Genomic DNA, 14,091 nt, shown 5'->3' with positions numbered 1-14,091 from the left:
TTAATTTAGTGTAAAAATGTCAGCAATATAAGCTCTATATACGACTGGGGGTCTTGCTAGAGGTGTTGCTTTTTGCCTTTCCTTTTGGGTACAGCGTGCTCTGATTGTCCCCAGCTTGCTATACTTAGGAGATGATCAGAGCATAGATTCTATCTCTTGCAGCTAATTAGAAAAGGTGTGTGTGTGTGTGTGTGATCTGAGATGTTGAGCGGGAATCTTGGTTACGGGCTCTGTTCCTTTAAAAAGATAAGTAAATTGTAGACACGCACTGTCAAACGTTGTTACAAGTCTGATATGAAGAGTGCTTGATGAGGAACACAGAGAACAAAGGTTGTTTGATTTGGAAGCAGATGGCACACTGAATTTCCTCCTACAAAGGCATGCGATTGACTGATTTTATTCTTTCTCCAGATATTAGTACCGTGCAAAGGGAGCCTTTCAAGCAGCAGTCTCTCTACCTGCCAATTTGATTCCTATGTTCTAAAATCAGTGGAAGAAAAATTTCAGACCTTAAATGGAAAGGTATTCCTTTGTTAATACAGATCTGGTGGAGGGGTCCTGCCTGGGAACATGATAGACAAGAGGGAAAGGGGAGAAACCAAATTTCAAGTGATCCCAGGGTAGGCAGTGTTTGAGACAGTACTATCTGATGATTAGAGCAAGTAACTGGAGGTCTGGTCTCTGTTCCTGATTCTGCTACTTCCAAACTCATTTTACAGAAGGGGAAATGGAGATACAGCTTCAAATTAACATCACTGCATTTGTGCAAAGTATTTGTATTTATTCATAGAGCTAATTAGTAGGACAAACTCAGATGGACTGTCTGTTCTGTCCATGAGAACTTTGCATGTTTCGTTTAAGTTTGTTTGCATGTTTGGGTTGAGTTCTGTGCTTGTACTCTGTGCTTGTACAGACAGTCAGGGGGATGTTTATCCAGAAGAGGATGGCACAGTGTCTCAGACTTTTTTTCTTAAGTTATAAATTGCTGTCACCTCACTCTGTTTCTGACTCAGTTTGTGTATTCTTGTGATTTAATGTTACAAAGTAAAAGATGTATTAAAAAGGATAGTCATGCTAATTGCTATAAATGAGGAGTCCTGCCATATAGTGTGCTAGTATCCGTTAGCATGGCATTGTTTTTTCCAATGCAGTTTGAAATAAAGAAGTTCAGAATTCTTGTTTAAATGCATGTTCTTTGTCCGTAATGCCCATAAAACAAGTTTCAGTGCACCTAAAGCATTTCAAAAGTTCTTTTAAAAAAAAATGCTAAGGGTGAATGTGGAAAAACATGATGTTTTAATTATTAAATAAACATGGCTAGTGATTTTTGGGTGCCCAACTCAAGGCACCTTTTAAAGGGCCATGACTTATCAGAAGATGGGTACTTGGCATTTTCTGAAAATTGAGCCCTTTTAAGGTGTCTCAAGTAGAGTAACTTAAAAACTTGGGCACCTACCAACTTCAGACACATTTGTTCAAGATTAAGAATTTTCTTTCAACAAATGATGCAGTGGAGAACAAACTGGGGACGGAGGGGAGACACAAGATCATCCAAGATTATGAATGTGGATTTAAAAAATAAAATCACTCCCTGCAGCACTGACTTGTTGAAGCAACGAGAATATGAAAGGGTCTCTGACCCCCCTCCCCCCAAAAGACTTTTTTAATGGTGGTTTTTTTTTGGTCTTACAAGGATACCCCCTTCTTTTCCTAGTATACAGAACTATGTATTACAATTGTCAACTTTCTGTTTTTCTGCTCAATATTATGACTTCTTTTTAATTTCAGGAAATCTTTATCCAGAGAAATTTGATTATTTTAGGAACTGGTTTTAATCATCATCTCTCAGTACCTGTTCTCTTTGAGGAAACATTCTACAATGAAAAAGAAGAAAGTTTTAGCTTATTGTGTATAGCTCATCCCCTGGAAGAATCTGAAATCTTAGGTGCGTACAGAAATGCTGGGAAAATACGAACAGTGGGTCTGCTTTGGTGTGCAACAAGGCAGTCCTCTATTTTTATAGGGTTCAGTATAATTTTAGGTTTGTCTTACAAAGCAGTACTTTGGATTGAAAACTCAGGATTTTTTTTAGTTGGCATGCTATCGCTGTTGATAGTATAGGTAGGAAAGAGGCAGACTTTAAAAAAAAATACTGGCCAAGGTTTATATAGCAAAGACTTAATAAAATTATATTTTTAAATGGCCTGAATTTAAATTAAAAGTCAGCTCTGTGAAATGCTTGTTTTTAATGCAACATGGAATTAGAATTTCAGGTAGGTCATTATCTGGCAGTTTGTCTTGACTCTGTTTAAAACTAGTACTTGTATCACTTATTAATGGTGTTGCCCCTTTCTACTGAGATCTTGAGGTTAGGGTAAACTTTATGATGTGATCAGTTGCCGTCTTTAAAAGTTGTCTAACTATTTTTTGTAGCAGCTTTTCTTTTGGTGATGTCTGACTTTAGTATTAGAATTTTTAATTCTTGCTTCTTAAACTGGCTGCATTTGACATGGATCTGAGTAACAACACTTTCCTGCTCTGGGTTGGAGATACTGTAGGTGAGATTAGGGAGATATTGCCCGAGTAACTGCTTTAAAGCAGTATATGTAGTCTTTTGCAGAATTTTGGCAAGTCGTCGCTGCTCACAAAAGGTAAAATAAAATTTAAAAGCAAAACTGAAACTTCTAATGCTGTCCCTAAAAGACTAAATATAGTTTACTTTGACATTTTGTCTTGCAGAGGGTCTGGTAAACTCTATAAATGAAACTGACATTAGGGAAAGTGAATTAATAACTAGGAGGGAAGTGTGAAAACTGGATTTGAACAATAAGTTGAAATGAGTCTGAGTTAGTCCTGTATGGAATCAAACCATAAACCTTAATCTGGCTTCTGAAAATAACTTCTCTTTATAAAGGAGTGCTGGGTTTTTGTTTTGTTGGGTTTTTTTTTTTGGTCCGGTTATTTACTGCACCTTCAGAAGAGCAGTAGAAAACTGCAAGGTTAAAGGTCTGGTTTGGAGGGAATGAGAGCTGAGCTTGCTTATGTCAGAGCTTGCTTTGGCTGTAGGTGGTGGTTAAGTTGCCTAGATAAATGGGATCTGCAATAGAGATGGAAAAAGAACCTGGATGTTTTGTGGTGCACTAACTGCTAGCTTTCATTACAGAAGAATTTAAAACCCCATCAAATTCTTATTCCCTGAAAAACATTGAGGATGTGAAAGATTTTTTGGGAAGACATTCTGAAAGATTTGACAAACACATTGCATCTTTCCATAGGACTTTTAAAGAACATGAAAGAAAAAGCCTACGACATTACATAGTCAGTATCTCATTTTTAACCTTTGATAACCTAGAATTTTGACCTAAATGTGTGTATCTAGGTAATTCACTATTTGAATTTATTTTATTAAAGCTTTCCATGTAACAAAATATTTTGTAAATAGAATTGTGAAAATGTGGGGTATTTAGTCATAAAGGATTATGGTAGTTTGCTTTATTTTTTTTTCATAATAAAAAAAAAATCAAATCCTGCTTGTCTCCGCACTTCAGTAAGTCCTACTAATTGAATGGGACTACTTGCCTGAATAAGATAATCAGGATTTGTCTGAGTTCTAGCATTGCATTGCTCATATTTAAGTAACATAGTGACTTTTTAAAAATCTCATGTCTTGATTTTTTAGGATTCTGTTAATGCGCTTTACACCAAATGCCTCCAGCATTTATTGAGGGATTCTCACTTGGTAAGCATTACTTCAGTAAATCTGTACTGTGAAAATAGCTGCCTATTGTTTAGACAATGTGTTTAACTCAGTGCATAAATTCCCATATCTTTCAGAGGATGCTTGCAAAGCAGGAACATCAGATGAATCTGATGAAACAAGCAGTTGAAGTAAGTTTCTGAGGCTGGGCAAAAACATCAATGAGTTATTTTTATCTCTTCTTTCCTTTTCCTTCCTAAACTCTGGTGTTTGTTCCCCAGATGTATGTGCATCATGATATTTATGATCTGATCTTTAAATATGTGGGAACTATTGAGGCAAGTGAGGTAAGATTGTGTGGGTTTGTTTTTTTTTTGTTTTTTTCCTTAATATAATTAATCCATGCAAGACTGATAGAAGCTGTACAAAAGTTTGTCTAAAAATGTTGTTTTATTCACTGCTTAGGATGCAGCCTTTAACAAAATTACAAGAAGCCTCCAAGATCTCCAGCAAAAAGATATTGGAGTTAAGCCTGAATTCAGGTGAGAGTTGCATGATGAGGGGCTTCTAAATGACTCCATCAGGAATGGATTAAAGTTAAGTAGGTCTCAGGTCAGGCAAAAAGCAGCTCTCCCCCAAATCTGCTCACTGCTCCAGGGGAGGGAAGTCCATTTCTTTCTGTACTAGCCCCTGCAATGTTCTCACTTCTCCAAAAGATAAAAAAGTAAAGGGTTTGAGGGCGCAAGCTTGGGTTAGCTGCCTCATTGATGTTGTCTTAATTCCTCATTGCTTCCAGTATCTTAAAACTTCTCTCCATTTTTTAATTTTGCTTTCAGAGGCGTCGGCTTTCTAATGTGCCAGGGGTGCTCGATCTCTGCTGTGCCCCACCCCTGTCGCTCCTCCTCTTCCTGCCCCCAGTGCCTCCTGCATGCTGCTGAACAGCTGATCACCAGGAGGCACTAATCGGCAGGGCTGCCAGCGGGTGGGAGGGCTGGAGGGAGGGGGAGGTGCTGGGGGAGGAGCTGATTGGGGGGCTGCTGGCAGGTGCTGAGTACCCACTTTTTTTTCTTTTCTGTGGGTGCTCCAGCCTTGGAGCACCCATGGAGTCGGCGCCTATGTGCTTAACAACATTTGGAACAAGAAGTCCCACCTTTTGTTCAAACATGCAGATCTCCCTGATTCCATGGGTGTGCAGAAGTGTGCACACCCTTTTGGGCTTTAATTCATGTTATTGCCTGAAATTTGAACAATTGCACAAGCATACTTAATTAGTACAGCTCATAAATCTGGGTTGTATACTAAGGCTTTTATCTTTCAAAAATATTTTATAGCTTTAATATTCCACGTGCAAAGCGAGAATTGGGTCAGCTGAATAAATGTACCTCCCCACAACAGAAGCTGATCTGTCTTCGAAAAGTGGTGGAAATTATTATGCAGTCTCCTAGCCAAAGAGGTTGGTATTCAAAGCAATGAACTGGTAATTTAATTTTAATATGTGGCACTTTTCATCTTGAAAGTACTTTACATACACTATAACTTTATATGCATTATTTTTATATATATGGAAGAATTCGTGTTCAAACAGAATACTAAGGGTCTGGCTTGCAGAATATTAAGTACAACAGGTAAAACTAGGGTGACCAGATGTCCCTATAAAAATCAGGACAGTCCTGATATTTGGGGCTTTGTCTTTTATGTAGGTGCCTATTACCCGCCCCCATCCCCTGTCCCGATATTTTTTTCACACTTGCTATCTGGTCACCCTAGGCAAAACAGACCCTTGAAGTAGTATACTTACCTTGGGCATAAACATCCTGTAATAGTTATTGTGGGTGGGAAATACTTGTCTTGCATTGATACCTCAGCAGAGAAAAAGCCTAATGTTGATTTCTTTCTGATGCAGAAGAATATTTTTCTTCAAGGAGTTGAGTGATTCATTGTAGCGCTGTTGAGTTGCTACAACACTCTGACATTTGCCTTGCCATCCATCATAATCTTGTAAATACACTGACACCCAAAGGATGTTAAGTTGATTGAGACTTTCTTTACAAAACTTAAATAGAATAAAACTGTGGAACAATCGTGGAAGATAAATGTTTATTCCCATTATTGCATGATACCTTTTGTTAATTCATTGAAGATGTAAAATTAAGTTCCCTCAAATGAAACCTGACCCTCTTGAAGTCAGATATTGAGTATTGGTATAGTCACACCAAACTGTTTAATGGGACTGAAGTAAGTAACTCCCCAAGTGAAAAGGGGGCAGTAGTTCTCCACAGTCCATGCCTCTCCTCTCCTCCCCATCACAGTTATTTATTATTTGAATATTTTAAAGGAAGGCTCATTGGCTGTGAGGCTGTCCGTTGTAGGGCTATGCGTGGTTTTGGGGGGAGTAATTATTTAAGCCCTAGAGTCGTAGAAACTCCTTTACTTATTGTGAGGGAAGCGTTTGGCAGAGGTGACTCCTGGGGTATTTTTGCACTCTACCATAGGTTGACACTTCTTGAATAGGCTGGCCTACTTGGGTCATCTAGAGGGTGCATGGTCTGTTGGGTGGGTCCTGTTGAGTATATCTGTAGAAAATACTGAATAAGTAACCTTTCTATCTGAAATGAGTTTCAAAAAGTTTAATTATTAAAATCTGCATTCAGTCCTGGCTCTTGTCTTTGGCCTATTGTAGCTTATGTTAAAGGTTTTCCTATTATAAACTCTTATTTCCTTCAGTTAACATGGAGACCATGTGTGCAGATGATCTTCTCTCCGTTTTGCTGTATCTGCTTGTAAAAACGGAGATTCCTAACTGGTATGTAACTTTCTTTTTTTTTACTGTACAAACAGATCTGTAACTTGTACATAATGTTGCTGCATAAATAAATATAGATGCTTCTAGAAACAGCTAGCTCTACAAGACAAGCTTGCTGTTTGTTATAAACTACTTTTTAAAAAAAATTCTTAAATAGGTTTGAAGGAATCTTTAACACTCAGCAATAAAAAGGAACTTTGCTTATCTCTGGTCCCTAGGGAAAGAGCTGTAAACCTTGCTTCCATTCCCTCTCCTTTTTATAGCTCTTGCATCACACATTAAATGCTGCTTGTTTTTTTCCCCTTCCGGACTTCTTGATGTGACCTATTTCATACCAAAATTCCTGACTTCGTCTGTCTCAAAGCAGCCAGGAACCAATCCTCAATTCCCAGTTTAGCTCCTGGGGAACTTGACATTCAAAGGTGTGGAACACCTGGAGATTAATCAATGTCCTGAGGGATAATGTAACTAGAATGTTGCTGAAATTAACTTAACTATTTACTGATAATATCTAACATACTATTAATGTCGAATTCCAGTATCCATAAAGGCATGAATCATGCATTTAGATGTACTTGCAATGTAACAGTTGCATTAGCATTGCAATCTTGGATGTGGCTTTTAACAGGTTTTTTTTTCCTTTGTAAAAAAGGCATCTAAAATTAATGAAGTGCTTATGTTTTCAAGTACCATAGAATTTAGCACCGCCTCACAATCCTGGAAGGTGTGTCCATACTGAATGCTAAATGTATCCATATTTTGCATAACTCTTCATTCTTTCATCCAGCAGTTTAAGGTCATTCTGTATGTAAGATCTTCTCTCCCCTTGCTGGACAATTGGTTCAGCCTTTTCCATTCTCCCCTTCTCCGTTTCAAACAAATACTAAAATAACCCAAAACATAATGTAGTTTTATATGAAAAGGAAGTGAAATATTAGAGATTCTCATTGTGGGTCACATCCCTCATGGGGTTCTTGGCATAAGTTTCCTTTGCCTTCCTTCCTAGGGCTCAGAACAAGCTCAGGGGTCTGTAAATATGGCTGCTAGCTCCTTGTGATGAGAGAATGTGAACTGACTTCTAGTTCCATCCACTTCTTTCCCCTCTCTGAGTAGACTGAACAGCAATATTAAAAATAAGCCCCTCTACCCCACACCTTCATGAATCCTTAAGGATTAGTGTTTTTTCTTTACTTTAGGATGGCAAATTTGAGTTACATCAAAAACTTCAGGTTTTGCAGTTCAGCAAAGGATGAACTGGGATACTGCCTGACCTCTGCTGAGGCTGCTATAGAATATATCCGACAAGGAAACCTCTCCGACAGACCAACAGTAAGATAATTTTATGACCATATTTAGCATCTTACAAGTATTAAGTGCTCCTTCTAATACCTTTTTAGAGGTAGGTATTTTTCTTCTTTTACCAACAGAGGTGGGGAGGAGGAAGCTGAGTAACATCAGCTTCCACATTAGAAAAAAGAAGGAAGTGTCAGCCAGTTGTCAGACCTTGGGATTTCCATGTCTCCAGTCTTGCAATGAATCTGTGCATCTCTGTCTGTGCTGGTGTAATACAATTCAGCAGAAAGCATTCTGTCTTCCAGGCCAGTGGTTATGTTCAGTTTCTCAATGAAGTTTGGCCTCAAACACTTAATGGTGATCCAACAACAGGCTACTTAGGAGAGCGAGGTTCCATCCTTTGGGGGAAAAATCTCAAACCCAGGGTCTCCATCTTATACCTGCACAGCCAGGAGGGAGGCAAAAGATACCACTACAGTTCTTCGAAAAGAGTAGTGAGCTGGTGTCCTAGCTAATGGTCTTTCTCAAGTGTGGATGAGGGAAATGTGAATTTCACTGGTGAGCACGTAACATCTGCTTTACCTGACAAATCACTGGACTACCTTACCATCCCCTAGTTGCTTATAAAGCAAGTTGGGACACATAGCATGTTAAAGGTGCCATCTAATTCCAAATTCTTACTCTAGCCTGTTATGTGGATCAAAGGCTTTCAGTAATCTGAGGATAGAATGGAAGATCAATTGTTAATTTATCTGTTTCTGATGAAGCATTATCATCGAGAGTTTTGGGTCCTGAAAATGAATGGCATTTTGTAACTGGTAACAGTTAGATGTAGTGAATCCACAAGACATGAAAAGGAATGTGTACTCAGTAATCAAATTTAACTATAGGCAAATGGTTGTCTGTCAAAGTGGAATATGCTGGGTGAAAATATCACACTTACACATTGCACAGTACTTAGCAAGATGTCATGTAGCCTGAAGCATACAACATAATGAACTGCTGTGGCTGGTTGTACAACAACACTATACAAAACTTGATTTTTAAAACTGCATTCTTAAAATATCTACTAAGGAAACAAGCTAAAATGACAGGATCACAAAATGGTTTTTAGTAACTTTTTATAAAATGCTAGAAATTTTTATCTGTATCCAGTTGTCTTATTCAATAGCATTATAGCTTTAACCTCAATACAGTATTCTAGAGCTCAGTGCCATGCTTTCTCTTAGAATGTGGTGCAGCCTTTTTCTTTAATGTTTATTTTAATAACCCGGCTCAAACCTACATCATAGCAGTGGGAGTGGAAAAAAGATTGTACTATAGATCAAAACAGAATTATTCAGCAAGCCTTGACCACCTAGTGCAGCTTCTAAATGTATTCCATTTATACTTCCCAAATAGTGGGCACTGGCTTTGGATTTCCCTCTTGTGAAACTGATGACATTTAACAAATGATTTATGCAATGCAAATAACTCTGTGGCATCAGCATGATAGCCCAGTGGTAACACAAAGCTCTGTGGTGCTGGACACCAGAGTTTGAAGCCCAGGTTTGCTCTTGGGTCTCTAACCTAGCAGGGGGTCAGAAATGCTGCAGATGCAGGGGATTAATTTCATGGTGGGTGAGCATGCCTTCTGTCAATCAGCTGCAGTCCCTCCAGGCCAATCAAGGGATAGTGCTGATGTGACTTTAAAAGCTGCCATGGTCAAAGGAGAGCCCCTGTGGCTTATTTAGGGTATGGAGCCGGCCTCTTACATGTGGAAAACAGACTAGGTCCTGAATTTAGATCACGCTTGTTTCTTGTGCCAAGTGAGGAGAGCCTAAAAAGACACCTACCTAGGGTTTGGTTTTTTCTTCTTAAAGTCCTTTTAAACTTTAAAGCTTTCAAAAAGTGTTCTGTAGTCTGTTTACTCTGTTTTGTGATCTGTTTTGGTTAAGCTCTCAAAACACTCTAGAGTTTCTGCTCTTGCAAAAATAGGTGTTCCCCGTGTGACCTGGAAACGAAAGGATGTGAACATGGGACCAGAGAATTCAACAAGTCTCAGTCTGTCAACTGCATAGCACTGGAATCTGGATTACCGTGGCTTGACTGATTGGCTCAATGTACAGGGTTTGGGGTGTGACAATTCCACGGCACAATCTTAACAAAGCAAAACCTCTTAGAGTAACCTCAAAATTTTATTTAAAGAAATACTTTTATGGTAGTACGTGATTTTGCTTTTCTGTGGTGCTCTTTTCACAAATCTGTGGCACTCTGAACTATTGAACATTTAGAAAAGAATATGACCTTTTGTATTTAGTATCTCTTGTTTATATTGCTATATTGAATCCTGTTAAGAAAACATAATAAAGTGTTAATGTTAAAAACAAAGTTTGCAATTTTTCCTTTTTAATTTCAGCCATCAAAATTCTTGTAATTCTCAGTAATGTATGAATAGCAATAGTTCCAGCTCACTCTCAGTCCAGAAATATTAACATTTTTAAATTCCCTTAGTTCACGTGCTGTTTTACAAAGATGCCAGTAAAAAAAAAACGCGTTGTTTTGAAGATGCCAGTAAAAAAACTGTGTGTGGTGGATTGTGGTCTTTTTCAAAACACAAAATTAGTTTTATATCAAACAAGTTGCTCATTAAAAAAGAATAAAAATTGCCTTCCTCTAAGTCTGGTACCATCTGTCTTCACAACTGAATAGAGCAATTCTTTACATTACAGGAGATCTCACTATATATTAAAGGTTGTTCCAATTTTCTGACAGTGCTGCCAATCTTAGATGTCTGTTCTGAGAATGAACACTGATTCTTCCAAAGTTCCAAGTAAGAGAACCAGCAACCTGAGCAGTGCCTCAGAGTATCTCCCTGGTACCAGCTTGTTGCATTTGAAATCTCTCTAGCCAGAGTATATGCAGAGTAGTGATTCCATCCTGGAGGGTTCATAAGCCTTTCAAATGACTGAGGACAGCGCAGACTCTGAATGTGCTGGTGGTTCCTAGTTTTTCTCTTCCTCTGGGCTTCCTTCCTACATCCAATTTCCATTGTTACCTAGCTGGTGAATGGTCCTATGTTGACTTCTAAGGAAAGCCTGCAACACCAGGGAGCAACAAGATCAGCTTCAGGCATCTAGGGAATCTCATTCTCCCCCGCCTCCCTTCCTTGTCTGTGTGGGAAGCCTGCAGCAGGAGCCCTCATCCTCCTACTGTCAGAGGGGATTGAAAGCTGGGACTCCATGGTGGCCCCATAATTAGTGCCATTTCTAGGGATGTGCAAACCAGGGAATACTACAGTGCTCCTTTAGCAGCTGCAGCACTGTGGCTTGGGGGGGAGTAGCAATAACGTTTATTCTAAGAAAGATGGGAAGCCTGAAAATGACAGGACCCACATGGGGTGGGGGAAGTGAAATTGGGGCCACTCTTCACCAGCACTCCCTCTCCTCCTCTGTTGGGTACCTGGCCAGTCTGAATTTTCTGGTTTACCCCAATAAAAAGGGATCTGAGAACTGGCACTGTTTCTAGACAGTGCACTATGAGCCATGGGCAGTGAGGAGTAGAGCCAGGAACTAGCACAAAGCACCCAGCAGCTGCTGAACAGGAAAGAGCAAAATTCCCAGAGGGAAGGGTGGGGTGGGAGGAAGGTGGTGTATACAGAAAAAGGTAAAAACTCAGGGTAGTAATGTAGTCTCTGCTGCTCTCACCAGTCCTGAACAAATTTGCATGTTGATCCCTAATTTCCTATTTAGTTCTGCCCCTGCAAAGAATAAATCAATGGGTCTTCAGTTTTCTGGCTCAGACACTAGTCACTAGGCCAAGTTTCAGGCTCTTTGCTTGCCATAGGATCCTGCTGAATCCTTCACTCCGTTCCAAGGTGTCCAGTACTGGTGGGGGGGAAACAGGAGTTAAATGGTAAGGAAAGGTGCTGAATCTCTAGTTCTGCTGTGACCACTTCTGATGCTGCCTGCAGTGGGGACAGATAGCTTCTGAAAGAGCTGCTAGCAGTCAGCCTGCTCGTTCGCCCTTCCCGCCACCAGTCTCTAGAGCACCCAACTGTGGGCAAAACACATAGGGAGGAATCAGCCTATCTAAGGCAATAGTAGGCAGCAGGACGGGCCTGTTGACAGCATATGTGTCTTAGCACTTTGAAAAAGCAAATGAGAAAAGGCCAGAGGCACAGTGGAGAAAACTCGAAGCGATTGAGGCACGGGGGGGAGAGGAGTTGAAAAGCAAGCCCATATCTAGATGGACCTATTGTATGGGTGGTAAAATGGATAGGGAGTGGAGGAGCATGTGAGTTATGAGGGCCCCTCTTGGAATTTGTACCTGTGGATAGTTGGGCTTCATAAATATTATGCCCCACTGGCAGGGGGGCAGTAATGAAGGGCTTTCATTTAATGGGCCAGAATGTACCAAGTTCTAGTTCAGAGATTCTGAACGTAACACCTGCCCTGTGTGTGTAGGGGGGTGGAATTGGGAAGAGAAGACTTTTGCACTGAAATACATAGACAGTACATGTCCTCAACCATCCGAGAGTTCTGCACATCCTCAGAAGGCCTAAAGTGGTGTTCATTATAATAAATATCCCCTCTAATTAGTGACCCATATCAGCACTGATGGAAATGGAGGTATTTACTGTCCTGGACTCAGTTATTGTCTGAGGATTTTGGCAGGGGTTGAAGGCAGGTTCTAATATATTTCACTGTCTCTCTTGTCGTGTAGATAAGAGATGATATGGGCTTAAAAGTTCTCTAATTTCTGGGAATGCAATCTATCTTGTCCTACTGCAACACAAGCAATGTTTTGGTAATTATCTGGAGTATTCTAACCAAAACAATCCATTTGGAGTAGACCATGCTCTACTCACAAACAAATGAAACACTCATTCTCACTCACTTAAGTGTGGAACATAGTAGCTCAACCAGAACGTGCAATTTATCGTTTCAATTAATTATCTTGCTTGTAGGAATGGACAATACTGTTTCAGAAGGTTACCCATTCATTATTTCTCTTTATTCCCATGTAGGAATATGTGCCAGTTATGTAACAGGGCAAAATCTTTCCTGATATTTCATATGTGACAAGCTTGTGCTCCGGAGCATGAGGACTGCCATCATTTGGGGGAGGGGGAAATAGTGCTGAACTACTTGCCTGGGATTTCTGGTGTTCATTAATTCCATAGATTGTGATTACTCACAGTATTAAAACTATCTCTGATCAATTGCACTACACACTCAGGCCCACATTTTCAAACCTGGGTGCCTCTTATTAGGCACTAAAATCCACATTTTGACGCCTACCTGTCAACTCATCCAGTGAGAGCAGCAGGTGCTACATCACCAAAACCTCTGAAAAACCTGTCTACCTATTTAGGTACCAGAATGCGAGGCACCCAAGTTTGAAAATGTTGAAGTCTCCTGCTGTCTTTTCTGTGTGTAACTAAAACACAAACCAAACCAATTTAGAGGATATACATGTTCTCTAGTCTCACATCACAGTATTGAGTTTTTACATGTCTGTATTGAGTTTTCCATTGTAGGTCAGTCATATGCATAGTTTAAAAACTATTCCATGGTTTAGCATGCATAACTAAATACAGGGGCTTCTAGTGATCAAAGCCAAGCAAGTTCTTAGAATAGTTAGTGCTTTAAAATTTTGTGTGGAAAATTCAAAGAAGAAAACAAACAATGTTAAAGATTGATAAAGATGACCTCCTGAGGTCCCTTCCAACCCTGATATTCTATGATTGTACACCCTTTGGGAGAGAACAGCTCATATAAGTGCAAGCAAATTGAGTTCCTTTTATTCACCTTACAATTGTAAATTTAGTGACTGATGAAATTGCGGTAAGGAGAGCACAGCTCATGTGAGGTTTAGGAAAAATAGTATAATAGCACATGTACCCATAATCCTTTGCAAGTTTCTATCCTAAAATTTCTCTATATCAAACATATTTAACTATTGAAAGAAACCATAATTATAGCCAAATTATCTAGAAGCACAAGTCTGAACCAAACAGATTTCTGTTTCTATTAAATTCTTAAAAGAGTAGTTCTAGTGGTGATGGTGGCTTTATAAATGGTTTTGAGAGGCTTTCTCCATAAGATCACCTACTGTGTTAACATTAAAACCTCAGGGATCCAAGTTTCCAGAAAAGCTGTTGAACTCCACATTCCAGTACCACCAGGAAACCTGAGTGGTCTTGTGTTCATTTGCTCTGTATTGATTTTTCTAATGCTTCAGTTTGACATGCTGCCTTGTAACCTTCACACACAGGGCACTGGTTGAGTATTTGTTACATGCAAATACAGGAACT

At 39.5% G+C, this 14,091-nt stretch overlaps 1 protein-coding gene across 3 annotated transcripts in view; it reads left to right on the top strand.

The window, feature by feature from the left end:
* The window catches only part of ANKRD27 (ankyrin repeat domain 27), a 68,517-nt gene that overhangs the window by 14,565 nt on the left and 39,861 nt on the right, over positions 1–14,091 (top strand). For all 3 annotated transcript variants that reach the window (XM_084645033.1, XM_084645031.1, XM_084645032.1), the window contains exons 3-12: positions 412–522; positions 1,789–1,945; positions 3,164–3,318; positions 3,680–3,739; positions 3,835–3,888; positions 3,979–4,044; positions 4,163–4,239; positions 5,029–5,150; positions 6,422–6,500; positions 7,697–7,829. In XM_084645033.1, the coding sequence (XP_084501159.1) occupies positions 412–522; positions 1,789–1,945; positions 3,164–3,318; positions 3,680–3,739; positions 3,835–3,888; positions 3,979–4,044; positions 4,163–4,239; positions 5,029–5,150; positions 6,422–6,500; positions 7,697–7,829 (1,014 nt within the window). The remainder of the gene's footprint in view (positions 1–411; positions 523–1,788; positions 1,946–3,163; positions 3,319–3,679; positions 3,740–3,834; positions 3,889–3,978; positions 4,045–4,162; positions 4,240–5,028; positions 5,151–6,421; positions 6,501–7,696; positions 7,830–14,091) is intronic.

This window comes from Lepidochelys olivacea (assembly GCF_965140295.1).
Source record: "Lepidochelys olivacea isolate rLepOli2 genome assembly, chromosome: 12".
Taxonomy (NCBI): domain Eukaryota; kingdom Metazoa; phylum Chordata; order Testudines; family Cheloniidae; genus Lepidochelys; species Lepidochelys olivacea.
The sequence above is the reverse complement of the archived record's forward strand: the minus strand, read 5'-3'. Positions and strand labels throughout refer to the sequence as shown.